The sequence below is a fragment of the Cystoisospora suis genome, assembly GCF_002600585.1.
Source record: "Cystoisospora suis strain Wien I chromosome Unknown contig_2080, whole genome shotgun sequence".
In the NCBI taxonomy this organism is placed as follows: Eukaryota; Apicomplexa; class Conoidasida; order Eucoccidiorida; family Sarcocystidae; genus Cystoisospora; species Cystoisospora suis.
In genome coordinates, this window is record NW_027154879.1 from 59,738 (window position 1) to 83,756 (window position 24,019).

The window sequence follows — 24,019 nt, forward strand, 5'->3', positions numbered from 1 at the left end:
CCTAGGCATTTTGAAGCCGGAAAGAACGCAATAGAGCGGACACGGCACAGAAGGGCAGGGCCGTCCCGGCATCAGCCCTCAGTTGCTGAGAGCGGACATCTCATGGTTGTCGACAAGAGAATGTCCTCTTCTGACTTCTGTCTATTCTCTGCTGCCCAACTCCGTAGATCATGCCGCACCCTCTCGTGGCCGAACTGGTCCCCGCAGCAGCACCTATCCCTTCTGTCTCGGGCGCTCCCTCTTCCGACGAGACCGGCCAACAGGACTCTTTTAGCCTGTCTCCGAGTAAAGAAAAAGGAAATGCAAGCAACGTATCTACCCCACAACATAGCAGCTACGAATCCGCTGCTTCTTCCCCAGCAGTCTCAAAATTTCCTTCCTCAGCATGCGAGAAGAACCAAACCGCTGACAGCGGTCAGTCAGCTCGGGGAACAGTACCTGGTTCTCAACGTGCCGAGTGGCCTGAAGCTCTGTCGCCTCCCTCGTCACTCGCCTGCCAAGACAAGCCTTGCCAGCACGGTGACACTACCTCCTTCTGCACATCTGCAGCTCTTACACAAAAAAACGTGGATAGAAAGGGTGCCGCGTGTCTCCTCTTTGAGAATCCGGTCCCTGCCAAGGTTTTGCCCCGGGGTGGACTGCTCCATCTTCCACTCTCATGGCTTTTGCCTCGAGCGTTTGTTCTTCACAGTCTTGAGATTCAGAGACAGAAGACAGAAGGGAACCCCGATGGATCTTGTGAGCACCTAAACTCTTCTCTTGGACCTTCCCGTCAACCTCGACAGACGATGGCAGCGATCTCAGGAAGAGCAACCAGACTGACGCGGTCGGTGCCAGCCGTCCCCCGCCCTCGTGGAGATACCGTGTCATCTCCCAAGGGTTTCCCTCCTTGGTTAGCAGATGCACCCAGCGACAGACGAGGTCCACGCAGCAAATGTGAGAGGCTAACGCGAATGCCAATTGCGTCCTCTCTGTCTTCGCTGGATTTGTCCGTTGGTTCTGAACAGAACGGGAACTGCGATGACGGCGGCCGTCAGAATAACGACGCTCGTCACGATCGATTTCATACGGACTTGGAGACCGATGCTGTTGCGGAGAAACGACGAAAGGAGAATATGCCCTGCAGGTCGCGACAGGCAGCGGGTGATGAGCTGGGGGCCACAGGAAACGCCGGCGGCTCCGCAGGCCAAACGAACGGCCCGGGTACGAGTACAGAGGAGAAAGCGGGCGGACACGTGGAAGATGCTGCTAGGCTCGTGTCTCTGCATCCGCCTAGTCGGGTGAGAATCAAGGGTCCAGCAGATCTCGATCGCCACGCACAACAGAGAGTCGCGTCCCAAAGGGTGACACCTAGCACCATGCCGCCGCTGCTCGCGGCGCCTCCGGTTGCGGGGCTCAGAGGCACTTATGCCGCTCCCGGTGCTATAGATAGAGTCGAGAAGCAAGGGGGGCAGGAATGGGAGCGATGGAGAAAAAGCGGGGAAGTTGAGCCTCTTATGGTTATCCCGCTCGATATTCTTCTTGGGGAGGTGTTAAAAGACTGTCGAGAAATGAGAAGAAAGAGGCCACTTCCAGACAACAATATGCCCTGTGGAGCTGCAGTCACTACTGGTACCGGGACTGAACCAGGGCATGAATCCCTCGGGCACGCAGAAACAGTCACAGCTGGGAACGCCGCCAGAGGAGGGAAGACCTTGCGGGAGGGAGGAGAGGCAGGAAGAGAACATCCATCAAGTGGAGATGAGGAAGCAGAACACGGCTTCGCGAAAGGCATCTACTGGCATGCAAAAAGAATGCACGCAAGAAGGCTGCATGGCGTCCCCTGGAGAAAAGGAACACGCAGAGGAAGGGAAGTGCAACGAGCCAGGAGCGTGGACAGGCTTTGGCTACCGAAAGAGGAGATCAAAGTACATCGGAAAAAGAGTGCGAGTGCCGACCCCCCGCCGTCTGCGTCCAGACAAACTCGTTTCCGTAACAGTCGGGAGGACTGCGGAATTCCGTGTGACGACGACTCCGCCGAAACTGCATTGATCAGGAAAAACCGCGGTAACGCCAACGATGAGAGGTGGAGAAGACAACAACCACGCGAGCGTGTCGGCCCGACTGTTCTCCCGCCAACCACAAAGGCGCACGACGTCGCACAAGAATCACCAGGAAGGGAAGAAGAGGAAATTCCCAGCGTTGCGTTGGAATGGCTCCGTGGACAACGGGATATCCGGGGTACCCCGTCAGTAAAGGATCTAGAGTGGAGACGTGTCGCAGCTGATGTAGGTTACACGCGCCTGCTCAGCTCCAGAAATTACTTTCCTCAGCTCTTCTTCCTGAAACATATCTTTCGCTCTAGAGGGCCTTCTTAGACATTTTCAATGCACGATAGAAGTTGTACTTGGCCAGTTCACACGTATCCTCCCACATCGATACCTATTCGTAATCTTTCTGCTCTTTTCTTCTCTGTGCCCAACCACGGAAAGCAAAAACTCTGTATATGCACGATCTGCCAAACCTCTGTCATGACTTTTCATACAATCACCAGCTCGTGGCAATGGGGGACAGAGGAGCCAGCCCCCGTCTTAAATCAACATCCGTGCCTGGTGTCGGCGTTCCATTGCCTGGTCGCTGAAACCGACTGTCCCCCTCACTGCAGTAGCACATCTGGCGACGTCAGGCAGACTGGCCCGCCTTACTGTAAGGAACGTCCATGGATTCTTAGCGTTAGTTACTCAACAGTGCAACCCATTCCCAGCAGCCAGCAACTCTGAAGGTGGCCACTCGGGGGGTCTGAAGTAGACTTCCGTTACTTACATTCGTGCAGCCGTCTGCGCAGAAAAGAATGCAGATCGCTGGTAGTCAGGAAAGACGGTAGAAGGATCTGTGACCGTGCGCCGATCTGTACGAGGTTCCTCTCTCCTTTACGCTGTAGGCCTACTCGTACATGTATAAACTGGCGCGGAGCCTAGGCTCCAAACCCCTGCTGCCTGCGGCAACCTTTCGGCGGCTAACTGAGTCAGTCAGTTGCTCCGTGACCGCCTACTCGATAAAACCGTACGTCGTCGACTTCCTCCATCCACTTGCCAGCAACTTCCCTCATCTTAGCCAGCCCAACTGTGCCGCCCCCGACCGGGGAACGGCAGGAACAGCCAGCAGCGTGCTTAGCAACGATGGCGCGGCACGTTCTAACCGATGTAGCCATGACTCTCCAGACGGGAGGCGAATGCCTCCCGACGCTTCCGAGCTCAGGAGCAACATAGCACACCAGGAAATCCATCGTACTCTCGGGTCTGGTCTCCAGCGCCCTTCTGGAGCTAGTCAAACATCCCGGAAGTCTCGCATAAAATGCCGGGAGAGCAGTCAAGACAGCAAAAAGTCAGAGGGTGGCGCAAAGCAAGAGGGCCATTCGTACGATCAGGCAAAGGGTGTCACAAGGAAGCCACTCGAGGTTTCCAACAGGTTCAGTGACATCCCACAATCCTCTTACAGCATTTCAGTGGGCGACGCAGCACAGACACGTTACAGATACTCCGAGTTCGTACGAGGATCGAAAAACTCTGAGGTCGACTGCTGTGTGTCGGAAGGAAGAAGGATGGCACTTGCGGTTACCGTTTACGGAAAAAAAACAAGGCACTTCCTGTCGGAGACTGAACCCCTTTACTTTGAAATTACATTCGAAGCACCGCTCCAGGTGAGCAGTTTGTGTCATCAGTCATCCGCTTTTTCTTGCTCGCACTGTCAGCTGCTGGCTCTGTTTCTCTCCAGCATTGCGGAGAGTCTGATTTTTTGCCGATTCGCGTGGCTTCTGCAGATGGAATCGGCCGGTCTCTTTCCAAAGTATGTTCGAGGTGGCACCTTGCGGCAACATCGTGTCCACCAGTGACCACTGTGCCTCAGCCTGTACCAATAGGATGATGCGATTACTTCCACCCACAAGTGTCCGCTAGTTTTTCAACTCCTTGCAGTGGCTGAGCGCGTTCAAGTGCATTCAGGCCTGCAACGCAGTCAGCAGCATTCCTGACCATTTGGGTGCGCGGTTGTCTCTTGACGATTTTCTCCGTGCCAGATTGGGAACCGCCTCTTCGATTCCCTGAAAGTCCTGTTACTCTCCTCAACCGACCACGCCGGCAATTTCCGCCAAGGTGCCATTTATCCCCCGGGCCAACTTGNNCCGCCCCCCCGCCGCTACATACATGCGTCCACTGCGAAAGCATCCTTCTGCCAACGAATCTCCGAAAGCCGCACCCGCCTCGGGTCTTCCTGGAGCTCCACAGCAAGCACCACTGTTATCTCTCCAAGCGGGCGAGGACGTCGAAATCGAAGATGAATGCAAGGGCTTTTCCCTCGAGCTTTCAGTAACCAGTACGCTAACACGGTTTTCCTACGTGTACACCTCAAAGCCTTTGACCGTCCGAGGGGGTAACCACCCTGGACGCGTCCCTTTGCCCTTGCTGGACTCGGCAATTCTTTTGCACCGCTCTCGCATAGTGCGTCCCGACGGTGTTTCTCTTACGCCCACCGATGCAATCTTCCGCTTTGCCGCTACGTTAGAACCGGAGGAGCTTGCTATTTGCGCCGAAACGACTGCTGGGGCTGGAGCCATGGGGTCTCGTCAACAACCCACATCCGCAAGTGTATCTAGGTCGCATCAGTCTGCGGCGGACAGTGCAAACTTACGGCAGGATGCGAGTGACGAGGGGAAGGCGAGTTCTCAGAATAGCAGCCGGGGTAACGGAAGTGTGCAACAGCACAAGGAGCTGGTCACAGTTCTTGAGAAAGCAGCCCTAATCGGCGTGCATACCTACACATGGCAAACAGCAGTTCGCACAGTTCGGCTCTACGCACCTTTTCTCATGGTAAACCGGCATCCCACTCCTTTGCTCCTCTCTATACCTCGGCACCCCCCGCAGCGGCTTGACCCTGCTGACTGGAGACTGCTGTCTCCGAACATTCTTGGCGTCAGCTCCAACGGGACTGCCGTGACCTCAGCAGGCGCAAAAAAGGCTGTCTATTTTGGAGTAGCTCCTCCAAATTTACTGAAAGAGTTGCTGGAGGTTGTCTCGCATCGTGAGCTTGTGCAGAACACACGGGTCGATGAGGCTCCAACAAACGGCCGCGCTAATTCAAGAGAGAGAACGAAGACAACGAGGGCGACCTTCCGGATTGACACAGTTGGTCGATCTGGGCAGGTGGTGGTCCCGAGAGGGATTGCTATGGGGGCACGGAATAGCCCTAGTGATCAAAAACAGCACTGGTTAGGAGTCACTGTGTCAGTCGCTCCCCCTCCTTTTCTCCGCACGAAGATCGTCAACGTATACAGCCGGTTCACGCTTGTCAATTCTCTTGGTGTGGATATGTGGATCAAAGAAACAAATGACGCAGATGGTGAAGTGATCCATCTATCTCCAGGGCAACAAGCCACGTTCCATCCCCAGGGGGTCGGCCCAAGTGGCACGCCGGCTCTCCAGTTCTCTCTTTTCCCTCCCGGATCCGAGGACGAGGAAGAGGCATCCTTTACACGGCGGCTCGAAGGGCAGCCCGCTTGTCCGGGGCCGATCGAAAAAAGGTCAGTTCGTTGCGGAAACTGTGACTCAAGTCCTCACACATGAAACAAGCTTGAGTTCCTTCCCCGTGCAAGGCTCTGTACATTCTGCTGACTGTACACAAACGCATTTGTTGCATACTTCCCTTCTCTACCCGTGTATTACGGAACTACGCTGCTGGCAGTACCGCGAGTGTAGATCACTTTGCCGCGTGTCCAAGAGTTGTCACCCCCGAGCCTTACCGAATATCCGAGGTTACCCGCACAGACTTGGTACCCCGGAAACTCTATATATTCTTTTAAGAGGCAGGCAGCGACCTTTCACTACAGTCTCGTTCTCTCCTTCGAAGGCAACACCGCTCTGAACACTTCCCCACACACGAGAAAGCATATCATGCTTCTGCTGATACTTCTCAGCGTCGATTTCTCGCGGGCTCACAATTTCTGTTATAGCTTGTAAAGCTCCGGAGAAACCGGGACAACACGTCGCGAGCAATTGTTTCTTTTTTTGCAAACTCCTGGACCGTTTGCGGCCTGTTGGACGGGGCACTCCACATTCAAGGGCTTTTGTTCACGAAGGATACGTTTCCATTCCGCGAGCAAGATCAAACACGGAGGCACGGAACAAGTCCAAAGCAAAATTCTTACATCGGTTCGCGAAGTTTCGCCAGACTTCCCCTTACAAGGGGCTTTCTTCTTGGTGTCAAACCGGGTTGCCACATCGCGTGATATACGTGAGCCTACTCGGGGGATCCGTTGTTGCATACCGGCTGAACCGTTTGCAGAGGTCGGTGAGCAGGTCTACGTTATACAGCCTCGTGTCGCTGCTCACAAACTTTCTTTGCAGGACTCTTTCGGATTCCTTTGCCCCCCGCACGCTTCCGGCAGAAGACAGCCGATCTTTCGGAGGCAGACACGCGCGAACGTCTGCCCCTCGCCAACAGTGGTCATCTGAAATCCGTATCGGGACGGTTCTCAGCTGTCAAATGCGAGTACTCGATCCTGTCCCCCCGTACGCCACTTCCACCCGCTGGAGCAGTTCCAGTGCTATGCCTGCTTCGCTGTCACCCGGCGGCCCTCGGAGGCAAAGAGGCGCAGCGAGGGGTCGTGGCCGAAGCTACACAATCGTTCAAGTCGAGGTTCGTTCCGTAGAGTCGGCTGCGCTATTCGTATGCTTTGAGCGGGTAACTAAAGCGGAATTTCTTCTAGTGAACGCATCAAGACGACTCGTTTACTTCAGTCAAGTACTGGGGGGGGGCATCATGCAGAGTATAAGCGGGAATAGAGCCATGAGAGATCTCCTTCTTCCGGGAGATCAGTGCGAGTATGCGTGGCAAGATCCTCTTCGGGCCCGTAAGCGGCTTCGATTTACCGTGGTAGATAAGGGAGGGCAACAGTTTCACTGCAGCTGCGACATCTCCAGAGTGAAACAACATCCTCCACTGGCTCTTGCTGGAGGAAAGAATGTAGTGTTTTTCTCGACTGAAGTGTTCCGAGGAAGGAGAGTGGTGCTAATCACCGACAACTACGCCTCCACAACGTCATCTTCCGCGTTAGCTGAGTGGGCGTCAGGTCTTTTGGGCGCTGGTATCGTAGCTGGAAGAGAAGTGCGTGCTGCAGCCCTGGGTTCCGCATGGAAGAGATTGCACAGAAGCTTCAAAAGGAGAGCAAGCCTCCCGGACGAGGAGCTTCATGTAAGTGGGAAGAGAGGCGAGAGGCGCAAGGGCGTCCATTCACTGAGCTTGACAGGGCAAGAGCTCTGGGACTGGTCATCTGAAAGCCAACACGGGCGACGCTGGGGCGCCAGAGATGCACGGAAAGCAACAGAGACGAAAGCGTCGACTAGGTACGACCAGGCAGCCAGGACTACTTATCCGTACGTCAGACGGAGTATTTCCGCAGGTCAGATTAGAGGACTGTCTTTGCCTAGAAGCCTGGCTGGCGGTTCAGTTAACTCAGCGCTGCGCGGGTCGACAGGCGGTTCACGAACTTCTGCAGGGGGAGCGAAGAACCCTAGTGGAGGAATTGTCACAGGCCGACATGAAGTTGAGGGAGCTTCAGCAGAAGCAGGGTCGCGGCACTCCTGGACAGCGGCGCCGGTAAGGTCGCAAAGCGCTATGAACTTGGGAGACAAGCCGGGGCGACGTGAGTTTGGCAAGCTTCTAGGAACTTCGGCCGATGCGTCAACTTCCCGTCACATTGCCTCACAAGACCAAAAACTGCGTTCAGAAAGGAAAAATTCGGACAAGGGTTGCCAAGACTTCTTAGATCTTGCTTCCGCCCCAAATACAGAGGAACCGGCAGCATATAACCGGGTGCCGTTGAAGAGGGCAGGTTCTCTGGATTTTCTTTCCAGAAGTCAGAACGCATCTCTGGCCTCTCGCTCGGGCCCGAAGAGACTTGCGAGGTCTTGGAGCCACGAAGACCGCTTCTCCAGACTTCTCTCTTCCGGCATACACACAATCAAAAACTCCGTGTGGGAGCGTGGCGGAGAGCGTGGGAGAAGCAGTAATGTTAAACGCGAAAAGGCTGTGTGGCTCGGTGATGAAGAGATCACTTCCCCGGAGGTGACCGAGGAAAACGGGCAGTATAAAAATAAATCAACAAAACTCGCCTCCACCGGTAATAACCATTCAGCTGCGAACACACGCGTACCAGAAAGAAGCAGAACGGCGAGTGAGGTAGTCATCCCAAGGCGGAAATCCGGTATCACAGTTCGGTACAACGTTGCGCCGCTGCAGGGCAGAGTACAGATCGCACGGCGCCGGCTCAGGCAGCGAAGGCTTGCCAAAGGGGGGAGCGACCTTTATCGTGAGGGTGATAGTTTGTTTGAAGAGGAGGACGAGGACGGTGACAGTGCTGTGCTTCACCCACAGCAAGCAAGCGCGGTCGCTCAGGGTTCCGACGTTTCCGGTAAAACGACTGCAGGTGAGGCGTACACCGCTCCCAAGTTCTCAGAGCTTCAAATTTACTTGACACTGCATCTTGAAGGCTGCGGTTTCTCTTTAGTGGATAGCCTCCCTCAAGAGCTTGCATACATCGCTATATCGGGTGTAGAAGCAGCGGCACGCAGGACGCGGCAACTTCATACGGAAACCGGAGAACCAGCAAAAGGAATGGTCATGGACTACAAACTGTCAGTGAGGAATTTCCAAGTCGACAACGGTGTACCCGGAGCTTGGAGCAGCACGATACTCAGACTCGCTACGGCGGAGGAAAGACTGAGACACTGGGGCGCTGACGATAAACGAGGCATGACACCAGGAGAAGGGCTGGTGTCCAGCACGAAAGTAAACACGGTCATTACAAGCTCGCTGGCGCCCTACATTGTGTGGGACGCGGAAGAGGCAAGAAACAAACGAAGCGAGGGCCTCTTTTTCCGGGTGCAATTTGGAGGAAGATGGGGTGAAGAGGCCACAATATTGAAATACTTCGATTGTGCTCTGGCGCCGCTCTCGATCCACGTCGAGCTCGATACAGCGTTCGAACTTGTGCGATACTTGCTACGGTAAGAGGAAAACGAATGGGAGACAAGGGGAAAAATGGAAGGGATTCTCTCTTCCGGAGTGATCAACACAGGTAAAGTGCTTCCACGCAGCAATTGACATCTGGTTTCACTGTGCGTAGTACCCGGTCTCCTGCAGCACGCTTCGTTATAGCATATCTTTAAGGCACCTTCATTCGCCGTTTCCCCCGCTGGCGGTTGGCTTGTGTGCGCTGTCTGGCGCACAAGAATCTTCCACGATGCTGTGCTATCCATCTTTGCGCTGCCGGTGTTATGCTTGGTGTTTTTCATCAACTGGGCAGATTCGTCAAGTGGCGCAACCTCTACTTTCGTTCGCTGCAGGCACGCAGTATTGCCTTGATTCGTGAAGCGGCCCAGCTCGACCCCAGCACAGACGGCTACGCGAGGTTTCGGGCCTGTCCTTCTCCGCCCCCCCCACTGGTAACGCAGTTGAAGCCAGTTTATGTACAGACATTTTGTGTGAGGCCAATCCAATTTCTTTTCTCTGCTCGAGCTCCGCGTCTTCACCGAAGGCAAGTAGAACCTGACAAAGACGTAATGTTCCTGAGACAACTGCAACTCGTGGCAGGAACCGTAACCGACATAACGAACTTCCCCGTCAGATTCCGCTTAATGATCCAGCGATCTGTTTTCAGCACAATGGACCAAATCGTGGGCAGCCTTGGTACAGTGTACGTACAGCAGGGACTTCGCCAAGCTCATAAGCTTGTTGCTTCAATCGATGTCTTGGGAAACCCTCTCAAGGTCATTACCAATGTCTCCGCGGGTACTCACGCTCTCATGACAAATCTTGCACAACGTAAGTGGAGGGCCGAGACGAGTGCTTGACTAGGTAAAAAGATGATCTACTCTGCAGAAAAATACGAAGAGCGTTCCTACCATGTATGTAACCCCTACATCAAATCATAACATGTGCAGCCGCAAGGAGCGAGCACTGCTTTGGCCATGACTTCGGAGCTGATGGCCGCGCAGACGCGACACTGACAGTTTCGTTACGCTGCCTTCGCTCTGAGAGGACTACCATGTACTGCTCTCCTTGAACGAACGCGGTCCAATCAGTCATTCGGTATGCGTAGAGCCCTGTCTGAAGAGCTACTTTCTAATCGCCACAGACGCACCGCAAAGAGTTCAGAGGAGCGCTCGGCGCGTGTGGACTAGTCGCCAGCTGGACCGTACATTCTTTTGCATTCTACCTTGTGTCCTCTTCTGTCTTGGCAGAACATCAACACCAAGAGGACGCCCCCCGGCCGACATTCTGGGGGGTCATGGGACGTGTAGTGGCAGGCTTACTTGGCGATGTGATAGACGGAGTTGGCAATGTCGCAAGAGGCCTGTTCAAACTTTTGGAGACTGTCCGAGTGGTGGATGGAGATGACCTCCTTGCCATGTGGCCACCAATCCTTCGCATCAACCGCGGGGCGCTCGAGTGTCCCGACGGTTTAGGGGAGGCAGTCCTGAGGGGTGCTGTCGTTTTTGTCGAGCTCCTCATTGCTTCTGTCTGCGGCTTGTTTGTCTATCCTCTGCGAGGTTACTCCAAGCACAAGGACTCTACAGAACAAGTGAACTCCGACACCCGAAAGCGCTGGCTCTTTTGTGGCATAGGTCTGTTGTACGGCGTATCTTCGTTCTTCTGCGGCACCATCGGTGCCATTCTACTGCTGATCCACTCCTGCGCAGCTGGCTTTCGAGTTGTGCTACAACGCTTGCCCAACATTGCGTACATTCGACCTCCTCGATCCTTCCCTGCAGACCACGCGGTCCAGCAATTCAGCTTCCATACTTCGCAGGCCGCACGAGTCCAGCGGACTGCGGTAAAGTCTGTAGGCCGTACCAGCCTTCAACCGGTTGTGATTGCATGCCCTCTTCCTCCGCTGCAGCAGCAAAAGGCTGCCGGCAAACGATGGATGGGGGAGAAAACCAAGAGAAAGGAAAGTCGCTACGATGCGCGCGCCCGCCTGAACGCCCTCAAGGATTACATCATCGTGACTCCAGACCTTGTGCTTTGTGTGCGCGACGGAGCAACCCGATGGGTTTGTCGGCGGGGGGACATTGCTGCCGTTCATGTCAAAGCTCCAGCACACTGGGTTGACGCTCTTTATGCTCTGTCACGAATGGACGGAGTAGGAGCAGCTTTCGGCCATCGAAAGAGGGGAATTAACGTATTGTCAAACCAACAACAAGAACGTGCTAAAGTGTCTCAAGCATTGTCGGCGGCGTGGCGTTGGTTTCTCATGGAAAAAAACAATTTGCAAAAACGCCTTAACCATCGAACTCGAATGAGTGTGCAGGGTAGCACGGCAGAACCGGGCCATGTGCCAACCGCCGACTACCGTTCCGGGCGGACAACTTGTCTGTCACCCCACACTGAAGAACCTTTCCAGAGTGGCCTCGGTGTCTGGCGTAGACAACAACCAAGCCTTCCTAGTAAGGGCTCCTTGGAAAACGAAGCAAACAGGAAGTCAGTACTCCGCGCGACGTCAGCTACTGCTTTGTCTACTGCTGCCGCCGCCCTTTCGGGCCGGGGTTCTGAGCAGATCTTTACCGTCCAAGTCACTATTCGGAATGGGCTGGGTCTCAGCGAGCACGCCTTGCGGAACCCACAGAAGGCATATTACCAGTACATGCAGCACTTCGCTGCTCGTGGTGGAGTAGTGGAAGCAGTCCGATTTGGGCACCGTCTTGAAGCCCATAATGAAACGCAGCCCACAGGAGAGCTTCGCGTCACTCCTACCGTCAATGGCGAGAGTCCTGCTAGGAAGCCGATCGGAAAGGAAGACACGGGGCAACAAGAGGCGCTGGCTGCTGTGAGCACACCACGAGCCGAAGATGGCCTCTTATCAGAAGCGGGCTTCACTAGAGATAGTCGGGGAGAAACGAACCGAACGAGGCTCACAAAAGATCGCCACGCGCCGCGAACAAGTACACACCAGAGAGCACCAAACAGCCAGCGGGGGAGTCCGGAAAGCAAGTTGAAGGGCTCCCCAAAATCGTCGTTAGGGACGGAACGCAGCCTGAAGAGCGATTCTGATAAACACAATCTCGCCGGCCTGGAGCGGGGCCGCGAACGGTGGAAGTTCTTCACAAGAAACAGAAGAAACTTGGTGAACGGCCCGGAAGAGGCGGAGGTGGGCGGAGGGTTTTCACCGCTGGATCGGCTCGAGGAAGGCAGAAGGACTGACGATGAAGAGTCTAGTAAGATGTCGGAATGCGACGACTTGAGCGAGCAGAAGAAAAGTGGTCAAGGGTGTCGAGAACAAGGTTTTGTTCACTTTCTATCCGGCTGGGGTAGCTCCCTGAGGGGGTGCCTGCCCTTCGGCGCGGGTCAGAAGAACAAAAGCAAAAAGCAGAAACTGAATGAATCTCCGCAGGTAATGGCTGTAACCTCCATAGGAGCTGAAGAAAGGTTCCGTCCTGGCGTTGATGGACTGGGACGTAGGCAGAGTGGTGCTGGAGAGCTAGGATCCGAGCCAGTTGCGCCTGCAGAAAGTGACTGGCTCACCACACTTGTAGAAACTCTACAGAGAATCGTTCGTTCCATCCGGGATGGTCTGAAAGCCCTTGTAACAATGCTCTGGCGAGAACCTCCCTTGCCCCCCTTAGGTGTCTCTTTTGAAGTGCAGGTCACCGGCTGGGATGCAGCTATTAGCGCATTTGATACTCTTGCCAGTCAAATCCAGGATCGGAAGCATTGAAATGGGGTCCGGCTGGCGCTCTGCATCGACATTCATCAGTATATAGAAAGGCAGGGTCAGTGACAGCATGCAGTTGGTGGATGTGAAGTTCCTCGTAGCACGGCAAGGTATACTCTGGCAGGAGTACAGACACGCGCATAATGAGCAGAGTGTGGACCTTCGTCGCACTACGCTTTTAGCACACCCTGACTGGCTTACAGCGGCACTGGAATACGCCGCGTAGACATCGTCCGAGGTTTTTCTCGCTAGCGAAGAAGCCGGAATGGCGTAGTCTGACATCTTGGTTCGAGGCGATGAGAGAGACACGAGAGACATCAGATTCCTTCAGCGTAACTTTGACTTACTTCTTCTATTTAGCATTGGTGTCCCGAGGCTTCTGTGCTGGTGGCGCGAATGACGGGAGTGGCCGCCTCTTCGTACCATTCTACATCTTGCGTAAACGGAGTTCCACCGCTGGCTAAGTCGACGAAGAATTGTGAGATTCTTCTTCCTAATATGATGTACTTGGCGCTGCTTTTCTCTGGCGAAACAGAAATTTGTGTGCCCTGTAAAGGGACCTCCGACACTATCTTGAACTTGCCTTTTCTTGTCACGCTGTAGCCTACTGCTGAAAGTCAAGTCCGTACAGCTTTTGAAAAACTGTTTCTGTCTTTAGGCTGCTTCTAGGACTTTCGTTACAGCCGTACACTCAGGAATCGTCTCCCTCTGTTGAACAGGGAACTACTGACGGGGCAAAATGAAGTTCTTTTTGTCCCCTTGCAGCATTCTTGAGCAAACATCACTTTCCGTACCTGAGAGATCCCCATTTGTCAGAAGGGAGAAGGTACATCGGGAGGTATTGTCTTGAAAAAGAAAAGGAATTAACAAAAATCGCTCCTGAAATAAATTTGTGTGACTGAGGCAACCCCGGAGATACGACGGAGCGCGGCACCTCTACACCATCCTCACTTCAGCAGCTTAGTAACAAAGTACTAGCCACCCCGCGAGTGACAGCTTTTTCGAGGGAGCCTCTCAGCCGCACGCTCCTCCACACAAGGAAGTTCCGAGGCTCACAAATGCCTCACCTTGATGCATAAACACTGATATATGCATAATCATACTCGCGAGCATACAGAGTGTCAGATTGAATGCCTCTAAAGTATTTCAGAGACAGGCTCAAGGACAGTATGTGGGAGCGTAAAAGATCTCCCGAACTTGATCGGGTGTGATTCTCTTTCTTCGCCGAGGGGAAAATTGTAGACAGGCACCTTACCTGGTTCACAGTCTGCATTCCTCCTGATATGCAAGCAAATGCAGAAAGCCACTGCCTCAATATGTTCCAGACGACATCTTGCATAATAGAGGTGAATCCAAGAGCGCTATGAAACAAACGGTTGCGCAAGCCGTCGTCAGGTGAATTATGAAATGAGTGGATTGATCTGATCGACTGACCCACAAGACCAAGTCCAAGCTACCCGCCCCCGCTCTACAGAGTAAACCACTTCAAGTGAGGCGTGCGCCGAGCGAGGAGACAGGCAAAGAACGACACGTCCCTTTGTTCGGAGTCTCAGGCCCATCGCATTCTAAGTCTTGCGACACCTCATTTTTTCAGGAGCCCTCCAATACGTAAATGTCGTGGGATGTGTTCTACACACGACCGGGCGACCGACCGTCTCCAATCTGCGTTCTGTGATACCTCCGTTACGACACAGAGCTACTTGGTATTCGATCATCTGATCGAAACCGGAACCCAGAAAAGAAAACTCAACGCGCTTGCAAAGCCACTACTCGCCGGCCTGTCTGCCACGCGGTTCGACAGTCTTGACCATCGGTACCACCAATTGTGTCCATACAACTGGCCAGGACAAACAGTGGTGGCCGGGTCTTATCGTTTCGGCTCAAGCGAAAACCGAGTTCCGTTTCTTGTGAGAAACTGTCAGCTTCCTGTTTGATTGGCGGACATCCTCAGAATATCCTATCTTATATGATTCTCTAGGGTATTCCACATATTCTTGTTCTCACCACCGTCACATTAACAAGGGAGGTGGGACCTCCCCGAACTGAGGGCGACTTAGGACGTAGGTCCTTGTATCTGCAACATCTGGGACACCCGAGGCTAAGGCGTGAGCCCCCCCGAGAGTTTTGAATTCTTTACTACTGTAGCGTCTCAATGGTACTTTTCGCGTTGCCTCTTCTTCTTCCCCCTCTTTCCTTTTACGGAGAAGATCACGTAATTGTTCATTCTCTACACAAAGCTGCAGAAGCTCTCGGCGATACAACTCCATCTTCTGAATCAGAGCTCCGCTCCCTCGAAACGAGGGTTTGTCCTCTCCCGAACTCATCATCGGTGACTCTGTCTCCTCAATCTCTCCCTCATTCACGCAGGCCCACTCACCTTTCATGTCATCTTCCTCCTCTCCAAGCTCTCTTCTTAGATCTTCACTTTTTCTTTTTGTAACACCATACACACCGCCTCGGTAACCGTCCCTCTTCTGGCCGCGCCGGAGGGCAGCCTCGCTACAGGGTTCTTCTTCTTCCGTTGCGTCTCCATTCTTTCCGTCTCGTTGCGTATCTTCCTTCCCATGCTTGTGAAGACTACTGAGACTCCTCTCGCTCTCCTCTTCCTTATCCTCTGCTGCTCCTGCTTCAGTTCTTCCTCCCTTTCGCCTTGAAGAGGGAGGAACAAAGAGACTGGGTGTTGTAGGAAACAACCCATCTTGATGTGATCGTGATGGCCGTAGTGAAAATACACCCCTAGCAGATGTCATCCTCAGATGTTCGTTTTCATGATGGAGCTCCTTGATTCGAGCTCGAAGGATATCGAGCGACGTCTCTAAGCTTGAAATCAGTTCTCTCTGTTCTTCTATGATCATAGCGCGGATCAAGATTTCCTTGTCTTTTTCCCCCTCTGTCTCTCTAACGTCAGTCCTCGCTTTCTCTCGACTTGATGAGGAGGGTGCTTCCCTTGAATCACCGTCGTCAGAACGAGAAGGACAAGGCGGAGACGAGACACAAGAGATAGGAAGCGAGTTACTCAAACCCTCGTCCTCTTTCATATCTTTCCTTTCTACAGACATATCCTGTGATTTCTGGTGTCTGGATGAAAACCTCGTAGAAGGAAGACTAGTCAGATCACGAGAAGAACCTCCGGCTCGCCGTCCTTCTTCATCCCCTGAAAGAAGTGCAGGAGAATCTCTGTCTCCGTTCCTTCTAGACTCATTCCTTTCCCTCGGGAGAGAGTCTGGTGTTGTCCTTCCTGTCGTTAGTTTTGCCGTCCCTTCTTCTTCATGAACGGCTCTGTGTCCACCTTCTCGATGTGGCGAAGCGTCCCTTGCTTCCTCGGCATTCTTTGCAGTCGTCTCTGGCTCACCATCTGTCAGCGAGGAGGAGAGTGATACAGCGGAAACTTCGGTATTGACTGCCCTTTCTCTCTCTTTCCTTTGTTGGAGAGCGAGGGCGGCGGCCGGAGCAAGCTGCAAACGAAGAGAAGCGAAAGGACGTAGAAGTTCTGCACGTCGTGTCTGCGATTGTGGATCAGAGGACGGCATCTCCGGCGGTGGAAAGGCATCGGGAGAAGAAGAAAGAAGATACAGATTTCTTGAAATAGTTGTAGTTGTAGGACTCAAAGCGGTGTTGTCTTCTGAAGAAGAGGTTTGGGAAGACGAATGAGCATTGATGGAACTCTGTGTACACGCCTGATCTCTGACGCTGGACGCAGACACACGCCGTGATTTAGAAATTATCTCTCTCTCCACTGAAGTTGAAGAAGAGAAAGGAGACGATGTTCTCATAAAAGCGCCTCTTCCTTCATTAGCAGAAGAAGTGAAAGAAGAGAAAGAAACACCGCTCTCACCACCAGGAAGTAGACCAAGACGTCGGCGGAGCGTGAAGTTTCTTAACAGTTGAGCTCCCCGTTCTTGAGCTGCCTTAAGAAAGAGCGTTCTTGATTCCTCGTCTGGAAACGGAGAGCAAGAAGCTGGGGTAGAACTTCCAATCAAGCGAGGAGAGACATGCCTCTCAAAAGCAGACGGTCTTGAAGACGAGAGATTCTCCATTGTTTCTGTCGAACAGAAAGAAACGTTGGGGTCTGATGGAGATTCTCACCTCACCCTTCTGTCTTTGCTGGTCTGAGTGCTCATCTCCAGGTGAATTTTCCTCAATAGCATCTCAAGTCAGAACAAGTGTCTTTAGAATTGAGCCTCCCCCGCGCCAGCTAGGCACTCTTCCTGGAACCTGGTCATCATATTATCGGGATCGCTGTAAATACACCATCTGCGTACATATCCACCAGAACTACAGAAGGAAAAAACCGAGTAGTGAGCCACCTACCTGTACTACGACAAACTAAAAAGGAAAAAGGATACAGGAGAAAAACGTAATCAAGAGAGATCAGACTTTAAAGAAAGCCAAAGCTACTACGGCCGACTCAAGGGGTTGGAGAAGAAAATAGAGCCGAGAATCTTCTCATGAGAAACGAAGAGTTTGTTGAGCGTACCCTGTCTTCGCAAGATGCTTCTTGCCAATACGCCTATCATTGAGGATGCTTTTCCTTCCAACATAACAGCCAGGAGCGACATGCCTTCTCCCTATACCCCCTCTATGCCTCCTTCCTCCTTCTTCGTTTTCGAGGAGAAAAGGGGAAGAAGCGAACCGAAAGCACCACGATGGAACTTGCTTTCGAGGGCTTCAGACACGTGAAAAGGAAGCAAGGTCGGTGTAAGAAGAAAAATTCACAGATGTGTACCATATACATATATATGTACTATCGGATATATGTGCATGCACCTGCATGTCACACATACCTAAACCAGGTTTATACCCTAAGCCCTGAATATATAGGGAAGAACGAGGACGCCTTTCGCGCCTATAGAAGTGAAGATCATGATGCCGGCAATGACGGCGAGGCTTTCCACTCTGTTGCAGAAAGCACTCAAATTCTGATTGAAAGAGGCCTTTAGCGAAAAAAGCTAGGAGCGAGAAAAGGGTCGGCCAGGGAAGACTCTGAATTACAGCACCAGAGTCGAGATCTCTTTTGGATTCCCCAAAAAAGAGAAAGCTTGGACCGAAAGGATAGAAAGCTGAGGAAGAGTGAAGGAGAAAGAAGCGGCGTTCAGGACACAAATGACGAGGAGATTAGGAGCGAGACTGGAGGTGAAAAGAAGTGCTTCTTTCCTCCCCGTTGACCTGCCTGTTGACTTCTCTTCGAGAAACTTGTTACCGGTGAACATGTTGATACGTTTTCCTTTTGTGTCTCCTGGTTGCATGCGCTGTCATGTCCTATACTTTCCTTACTCTTTCTGATCCGCTTTCCTCATCAACACATTTGAGCTTTCCTGTGTCATTTTCCTTGCCGAGTTCTGGAAGCTGTCTATATAGCCTCGAATCACACCGTCGACGAGCGTCAGACGAAAACTTCTGCAAACTCTTGAAAGGAGTTTTCTCTTCTTGTTCTCTCTCGCGTCTTGATTCTTCACCAGCATCGATCGATCTCTTCACCTTTTCTTTCTTCTTTTCATTCGGTTACTTCCACATTCATTGAGCGGTGGTTTTTGGTAGACTAGGTCCAGGAGACATGCTTAGGATTTTATTGTCTCTTTTTTCTTGAAAGATTGGAACGATTCCCGGTTTACGTACACTAACAGCAGTTGGTCTCTTACCACGTACACCCGTCGATCGGTTCTATCGAAGGAGTCCGTTTTCACTGTTGTGTACATTTGAAGCGCCTCTGTAATTTGTGAGTTGTTATGAAGACAAAGTGCTTTAGTCTTTCTTTGCTTTTCAAACTTTCTATTTCAACTTATTAGAACTGCCAGTCTGTCCTTCGCGTTCGATTCTCTTGTGAGAGGTAATCGGGGGGGGCACAAGACACGTCAACTTCTTTACGGAAGCTTGTGGTACGTCTCGCTTCTAGTTCTCGTCCTATTCCCTCTTTCTGCGAAGCCACTTCTTCTTTTCCTGCTCTTCTTTGTTAGCGAAGCATGTTTTCTCTAACGGAAGAATAACCTCACCGACTCCTTCGGTCTTTTAGCATGCGGTTTGAGAAGAAGCCGGAGAGGACGAATAAGGCTAAAGGAATAAGCCTGTCTGGACTTTTTTCTTCACGTCGTGAAGCATCAAGTTTCTCTCTTTCCTCCTTGGTACTTGGAGTTCTGACCCCCTAACCAGACTGCGCAAAAACATGTATGGCTTCTTCTCTTTTCTCCTTCGTTGGTTTTCGTTGTCTCTTTTCTTCGTTTTTTTCTTCTCTCTCCATTCTTTGGGGTTGTCAGTTCTACCCTCTACTACGACTTCTCCCGCTCCATCGCCCTCTCCTTCTTCACTACAGGTCACTCTTAGTGATACGGGACTTCCCACTATCTTCCCTGAGAGTGAAGGTAAGCAACCCTCCTACATCACAGCATTAGAAAGAACCGTTCGAAGGACATTCACTGGCTAAACTTCTTTTCTTCTTTCTTCCTGCTACTATTGCTGAGTGATGAACGTTGCATTCTTGCATTGCTTTCTCGCCGCCTTTCGTCTGGTGTGCTTCAACCTACACTCCAACACTTGATTTCAGATATTGATAGATCTCCTTGTTCAATCATAGACAGGCAGACTGTTTTCCATTTGCTCCCGGGACAAGAGTTTCTGCGTCTTCGAGCGTTATTGTGATCAGTGTATGCCGTACCTCTCCTCTTCACCTGTATGGAAAACTTTCCTCGGATGGGCTGTCTTCTGGTCTATTGTTGCTGCTTTCTGCTTTCTCTGTTTTCTGAATCCAGCGAACCTCTGCCGATGCCTCTGTGGGAGATCCGCAGGCACTGAAGTTCGGGTACGTCGCTGTTGCTGTAGACGGGTGTTTATTTTCACGACCATCTCGAAAAGAGAAGCTGTCGCCTCTCAAGACACATACAACTTGACATGTGAAGTTGCATCCTGTCGGTGTGTATGTAGATGTGGTCGTGGTCAGAGAGAGAAGCCCAGCCGTTCCACGCGGGGCAGGTGCTTGTCAGTCTGAATATCATCGATGAACACAGTCGTCTCAGTACCAGAAGATTCCTCCAGTACTGTGCGTTTGTATTCGTAGCGGTTCCTGCGGTACAAGCAGATCGCTAATATCGAGTGCATGATGTCTTGCTTCGTTGACCTAGAGACAACAAAGGAAAAAATAGAGACTATTCAGTCTCTGTAGAAGCTCGCTCTCTGTGCTTCTTGAAATGTTACAGGTTCTCGTACCGGCAGCTACAGGATGTAGAGAATGTACTCCCGGGCTCTGTATACGAAGGTTTCCTAATGCATGTGGCGGCCCCGCAGATCCCAATGAAGATGGGAGTGTGGAAGATCCTGTTCCTTCTCCGAGTGCTGGGGAGGTGTCCGTACACTGCATTGGTAAGTGTGAAGGCTCGTACTCGCCGAGTCTCTTCCGTGTGCAGTGTTGCTTCTCTTCCGACTCTTCTGTAGAAAGACACAGAAGGGTCGGGACGCCGTCTCTAAAAACAACACCGGCGCTCAGTCTCTGTCACCGAGGACTCGCACCCTTCGTCAGACGTATTTCACAGTTTCTTTTTCTATCCCACAACGTGGTGGTTGGCGCGAGAGCATGTCGTACGCGTTGATTCTAGTACGGTCCTTCATAGCCTAGAATTGTGGATCTGGCATCCGTTTCGGAAAAATAATATCGCAGGCGTGAGGCTAACCAATCAACCAAGAAACTCTTCCCGAGCAGGCTCCAGGAGCTCAACCTATCACGCGGATCTTGTTGGCTGAGTCGAACTTGAAGCTTCACAAAATAAGCATCTCTGTAGATATATATGCAATAGAGTGACAAGTACACTTCTCACAGAATCTTCTGTTTGTCGGAGATGCCTCTCTTACCGATAATACAGAAGGAAGAGATGATCGCCTTGTGCGCTACCAAGCTTGCCCTTTCAGTGGATCGCGGGAGGATGGTCTCGACAGCAGGAGAAATGTCTCGTGACTTTGCTCAGTGACGGTATAGTTCTGAAAAGCTCTTTCCAAGAGGCCGCGTCTTTGTGCGATAACCCTGTCCCCTCTATTGTGCGAATGAGGATGCTGATACCACCCGTCATTGATTTGCAAGTTATCAATGAGAGCAAACAGGTACTTGCAGAGGGAAGTGTATACACTGAGCAAGACTAAGAGATGCTTGAGAAGAAAGCTAGCTCTTCTGGCGTCCGCACGTGCCTAGCAAGCAGTTAATAAAAGACGTTGTAGGACCTGGCTCTCAGCGTCTTGTTTCACCAAAGGAGTATATAGAGAGATGCATGAATAACGAAGGGCATGCGAGCATCTAAATATGGACATTGTAGGTCTACTCCTGTGATTCACTATCTCTCTTTACGCCTGGTGCCCTGCTGTCACCCCAGATCGCATTGAATCCTGGAACAAGTGGACAGTCCTTTCCTTCCTCGGAGCGACTGCTGGTCTCCTTGGATTAGGTAAAACAAAATCTGTCTACCTAGGCAATTCCACCTCGCTTCTCGGAACAGTCACAGTTTCTGTCGCCAGTATGGTCCTCCGAGACTTGTAGTGGAGTCAGATGCGGAGCACTGCTAGCTCGCGCGGGAGCGTGTCGTCGTATCGCCGCGCTTTCCTCTTTCTCTCTTGCATGTTATTCTGGAGGAAGCGTCGGGATCTACAGATTGCTTTTATTATCGCGTTGAACTGTGAACCGAGAGGGCTGTTCTTTTTTCCTCCTTTTTACTGAAAGTGCATGTACTGGGCATGAGGACAAGAAGAAAGTTTGCTACCTCTTTACTGTCGTCACTTGTTCATTTCCTTTCGCAGTTCCTCTGGCGTTTCACCTCAACGATCGATGGTATTGTGGACAAAAACATTCAAAAGAACAGTCTCTGTAGGGGCGAGGAGTACTAAGAGCGTATCCAATCAGTTTGGCTCCTGATATCGCTTCTTTTCATAAAGTCTCTCCCTCATGTCGGCCATCGGCCTCCTGCTATCTTGGAAGATTAGTGAATTACTAAGACATCATCTTTACATCTAAATATACAATCGTGGGGGCTTTGTGCATGTCTGCTTGAACTTCTTTTTTACTTGCCGTCCAGAACATTATATCACATTTGAGTAAGATAATCAAGTAAACTGTATTGATTAGAGGAATTCCAGCTGCTGGCCCGCTCGACCTGTGTCTTGTCCACGTTTCTTCTTTCTGTACTTCAGCCGCGTTGAGAAGCTTAAGCCCCCGCTTGTTCCATCATCGTGACTTAGGAGGACCAGGGAGAGAAGGAAACCTTCTTTTTTGAGCTGAAGGTGTCTTTTTCTTGGATATGTCGCCTTTATCAGCCTCTCTTTGATCGTACATTGTTCTCAGTCAGGATAGAGATATGATGATTATACAGTCATCTGAGGTGAGTCAGGACGCTTCAGGAGAGACATGTGCATGTGTCGAGACTGAAAGGACGCGGTCTGAAGTCCGTATCCGCATGATGACTATTACACGGGGGCAGTGCTCATGACTTGCCGTTGCTCCGGGAAGTTATCCTCGAGATTCGTGTATTCCCATTACGCGAATGTGAGAATAGATAGACAGATAGACCAACACGGTGTAAAGGCAGTGTGCAAGAGAGAAGGCGTGTGAGGATTTGCCGTTAGTGGTGATACTCCGGTCGAGAGAGAAAACTTTTCGCGTGATTGAAGTTCTCTCTCGCTTCACAACTGAAGTGCCATTAGAGATACTGCATGATGTCACTATAGAATCATGGTTGAAAGAACAAAGTTACGGCTCTATCAGAGTGGCGGTGTGTCACAGTCGATGTGTATACCACCGAACTGAAGCCAGTTGGCTTTTGTTGTCTAGTCGTTGAGATGAAAGCCCTCCCATCCGTTCTGTTCTCTCCTCCGTCGTGAAGAGTCAAGATTCGTGTGTCGGTTCAAATGGTTATCTCTTTCGTTGTGAACAAGTTAGAGAGAAGATTCACTTTTTCTCTTTTCGCTCTCTACTGTGGAATGATGAAAGAGCAAACTAGTCCTTTTATCCTCTACTGGTTTTCTTGAACCAGGACAAGTGAAGAGGTCTCCTCACCGGTTCATTCTATTTTCTTGCTCCTTTTTAGTTGGCTCAAAGCTTTCGCTGGTGAGTTCTGCGCCAATAGTCTTGTATAGTTCAAGGGACAACTCCTTCCTGTTCCATGTTACACCCGTCAGGGAGGATCCTCACCGGAACAGCCAGGAAGCCCTCTCTCACCTCTCCGGCTTCTCCCGTTGTGCTTTGCCTTGTCGTTTGTGGCGTCCTGACGAGCCGACAGAGCCTTAGGCAGAAAGCTCAAGCAAGAAAGATCAAATCTGCGGCTTTTCGAACAAAGACATTTGACCGATAGAACGACAGAAAGGTTATTCAGGGTTGCCAAGCAACTACTCGCCTCGAATGAAAATAAGACCGACGGGCTGGGGAGGAGTATCGTTTTATACGAAAGCCCATGGAGGCGATCATCGTTTGACTGATTGTTTGTCTCTCAGTTCCGCGTCATTAGGAGATTGGTGGGCGCTGTGTTTGTGGTTCTCTCTTTGGAAGTTTTTCAAGTCGAAAAAAAGACACCGTGTTTGTCGTGCTTGAACCCCCAAGAAAGAGCTCCCACCGGCTCTTTGTCGATCTGAGCATCTACAGTTTCTCAACAGTAACCACAACGTCCGAAAGAAATCATATCGTCTCATATAAGAGGATGAGTCCGGTTTTGAAGCACCTGCTCGGGCAGAGAAGCACGCCTAAATGGTGACGAGCTGAATAGCGCAGTGTATTGAGTGCTAGTAAAACTCTTTTCTCTTCGCCGGTCGTCTTGGCACTTCGAAACGGGAGGGAAAGGTGGCGTGTTGCTGCGAGAGCGAAAGACTCTGTGTGGTTCCTAGTGAGTCGGTCGTCCATCGGTTCAACGAAGCACTCCGTGTGAACTCTGTTCACCACGTAAGGAGAAAGACATGAAGTGCTAGTATGTATGTGTTTTACCTAGGTTACGCTTTACGAAGACGTGTACCAAGCACCGATGAGGCGTACAGACTCGAGACTCCTACGGACGCCCTCATTTACAGCGCTCTCTATCACAAACCCCCCGCAGTCATCTCTAGAAAACTCGACTATCTCCTTTGCCTATATTGTCAACTGACTTAAACAGATACACGCTGAGAGTAGCATGACTCAATCCTAGGTCTCATTTAGAACCTCCATTCTCATCTATGCCTGAATCATGCCGCGGTCCCTCCTCCTCCGCGTCAGCCCCTCGGCTGCCACTGTATATGTAACAGCCGGAAGCACAGTATTTCCCCCCCCGCTTTCTGACAGAG

At 51.6% G+C, this 24,019-nt stretch overlaps 4 protein-coding genes across 4 annotated transcripts; 3 read left to right on the top strand and 1 right to left on the bottom strand.

The window, feature by feature from the left end:
• Positions 1-4,181: 4,181 nt before the first annotated feature.
• CSUI_004457 (agap005082- related) lies at positions 4,182-9,042 on the top strand (the record flags this gene model as incomplete). Its single annotated transcript, XM_068064648.1, has 2 exons — positions 4,182-5,554; positions 6,378-9,042. The coding sequence occupies 2 exons, from the start codon at positions 4,182-4,184 to the stop codon at positions 9,040-9,042; spliced, it is 4,038 nt and encodes a 1,345-aa protein (XP_067923377.1).
• Positions 9,043-9,308: 266 nt separating this feature from the next.
• Positions 9,309-12,748, top strand: CSUI_004458 (amine-terminal region of a tm vesicle-mediated sorter; the record flags this gene model as incomplete). The annotated part of the gene is made up of 2 exons (XM_068064649.1): positions 9,309-9,855; positions 10,275-12,748. 2 exons carry the CDS (start codon positions 9,309-9,311, stop codon positions 12,746-12,748), a joined length of 3,021 nt encoding a protein of 1,006 aa, XP_067923378.1.
• An 879-nt stretch (positions 12,749-13,627) lies between these two features.
• On the bottom strand, positions 13,628-17,879 carry CSUI_004459 (uncharacterized protein). Its single transcript, XM_068064650.1, has one exon. It carries the CDS (start codon positions 16,780-16,782, stop codon positions 14,755-14,757), a length of 2,028 nt encoding a protein of 675 aa, XP_067923379.1. The 5' UTR covers positions 16,783-17,879; the 3' UTR covers positions 13,628-14,754.
• CSUI_004460 (uncharacterized protein) lies at positions 17,673-23,218 on the top strand. The gene is made up of 6 exons (XM_068064651.1): positions 17,673-19,101; positions 19,489-19,538; positions 19,933-20,095; positions 21,094-21,165; positions 21,905-22,092; positions 22,990-23,218. Exons 1-5 carry the CDS (start codon positions 18,906-18,908, stop codon positions 21,985-21,987), a joined length of 564 nt encoding a protein of 187 aa, XP_067923380.1. The 5' UTR covers positions 17,673-18,905; the 3' UTR covers positions 21,988-22,092; positions 22,990-23,218.
• Positions 23,219-24,019: the final 801 nt, after the last annotated feature.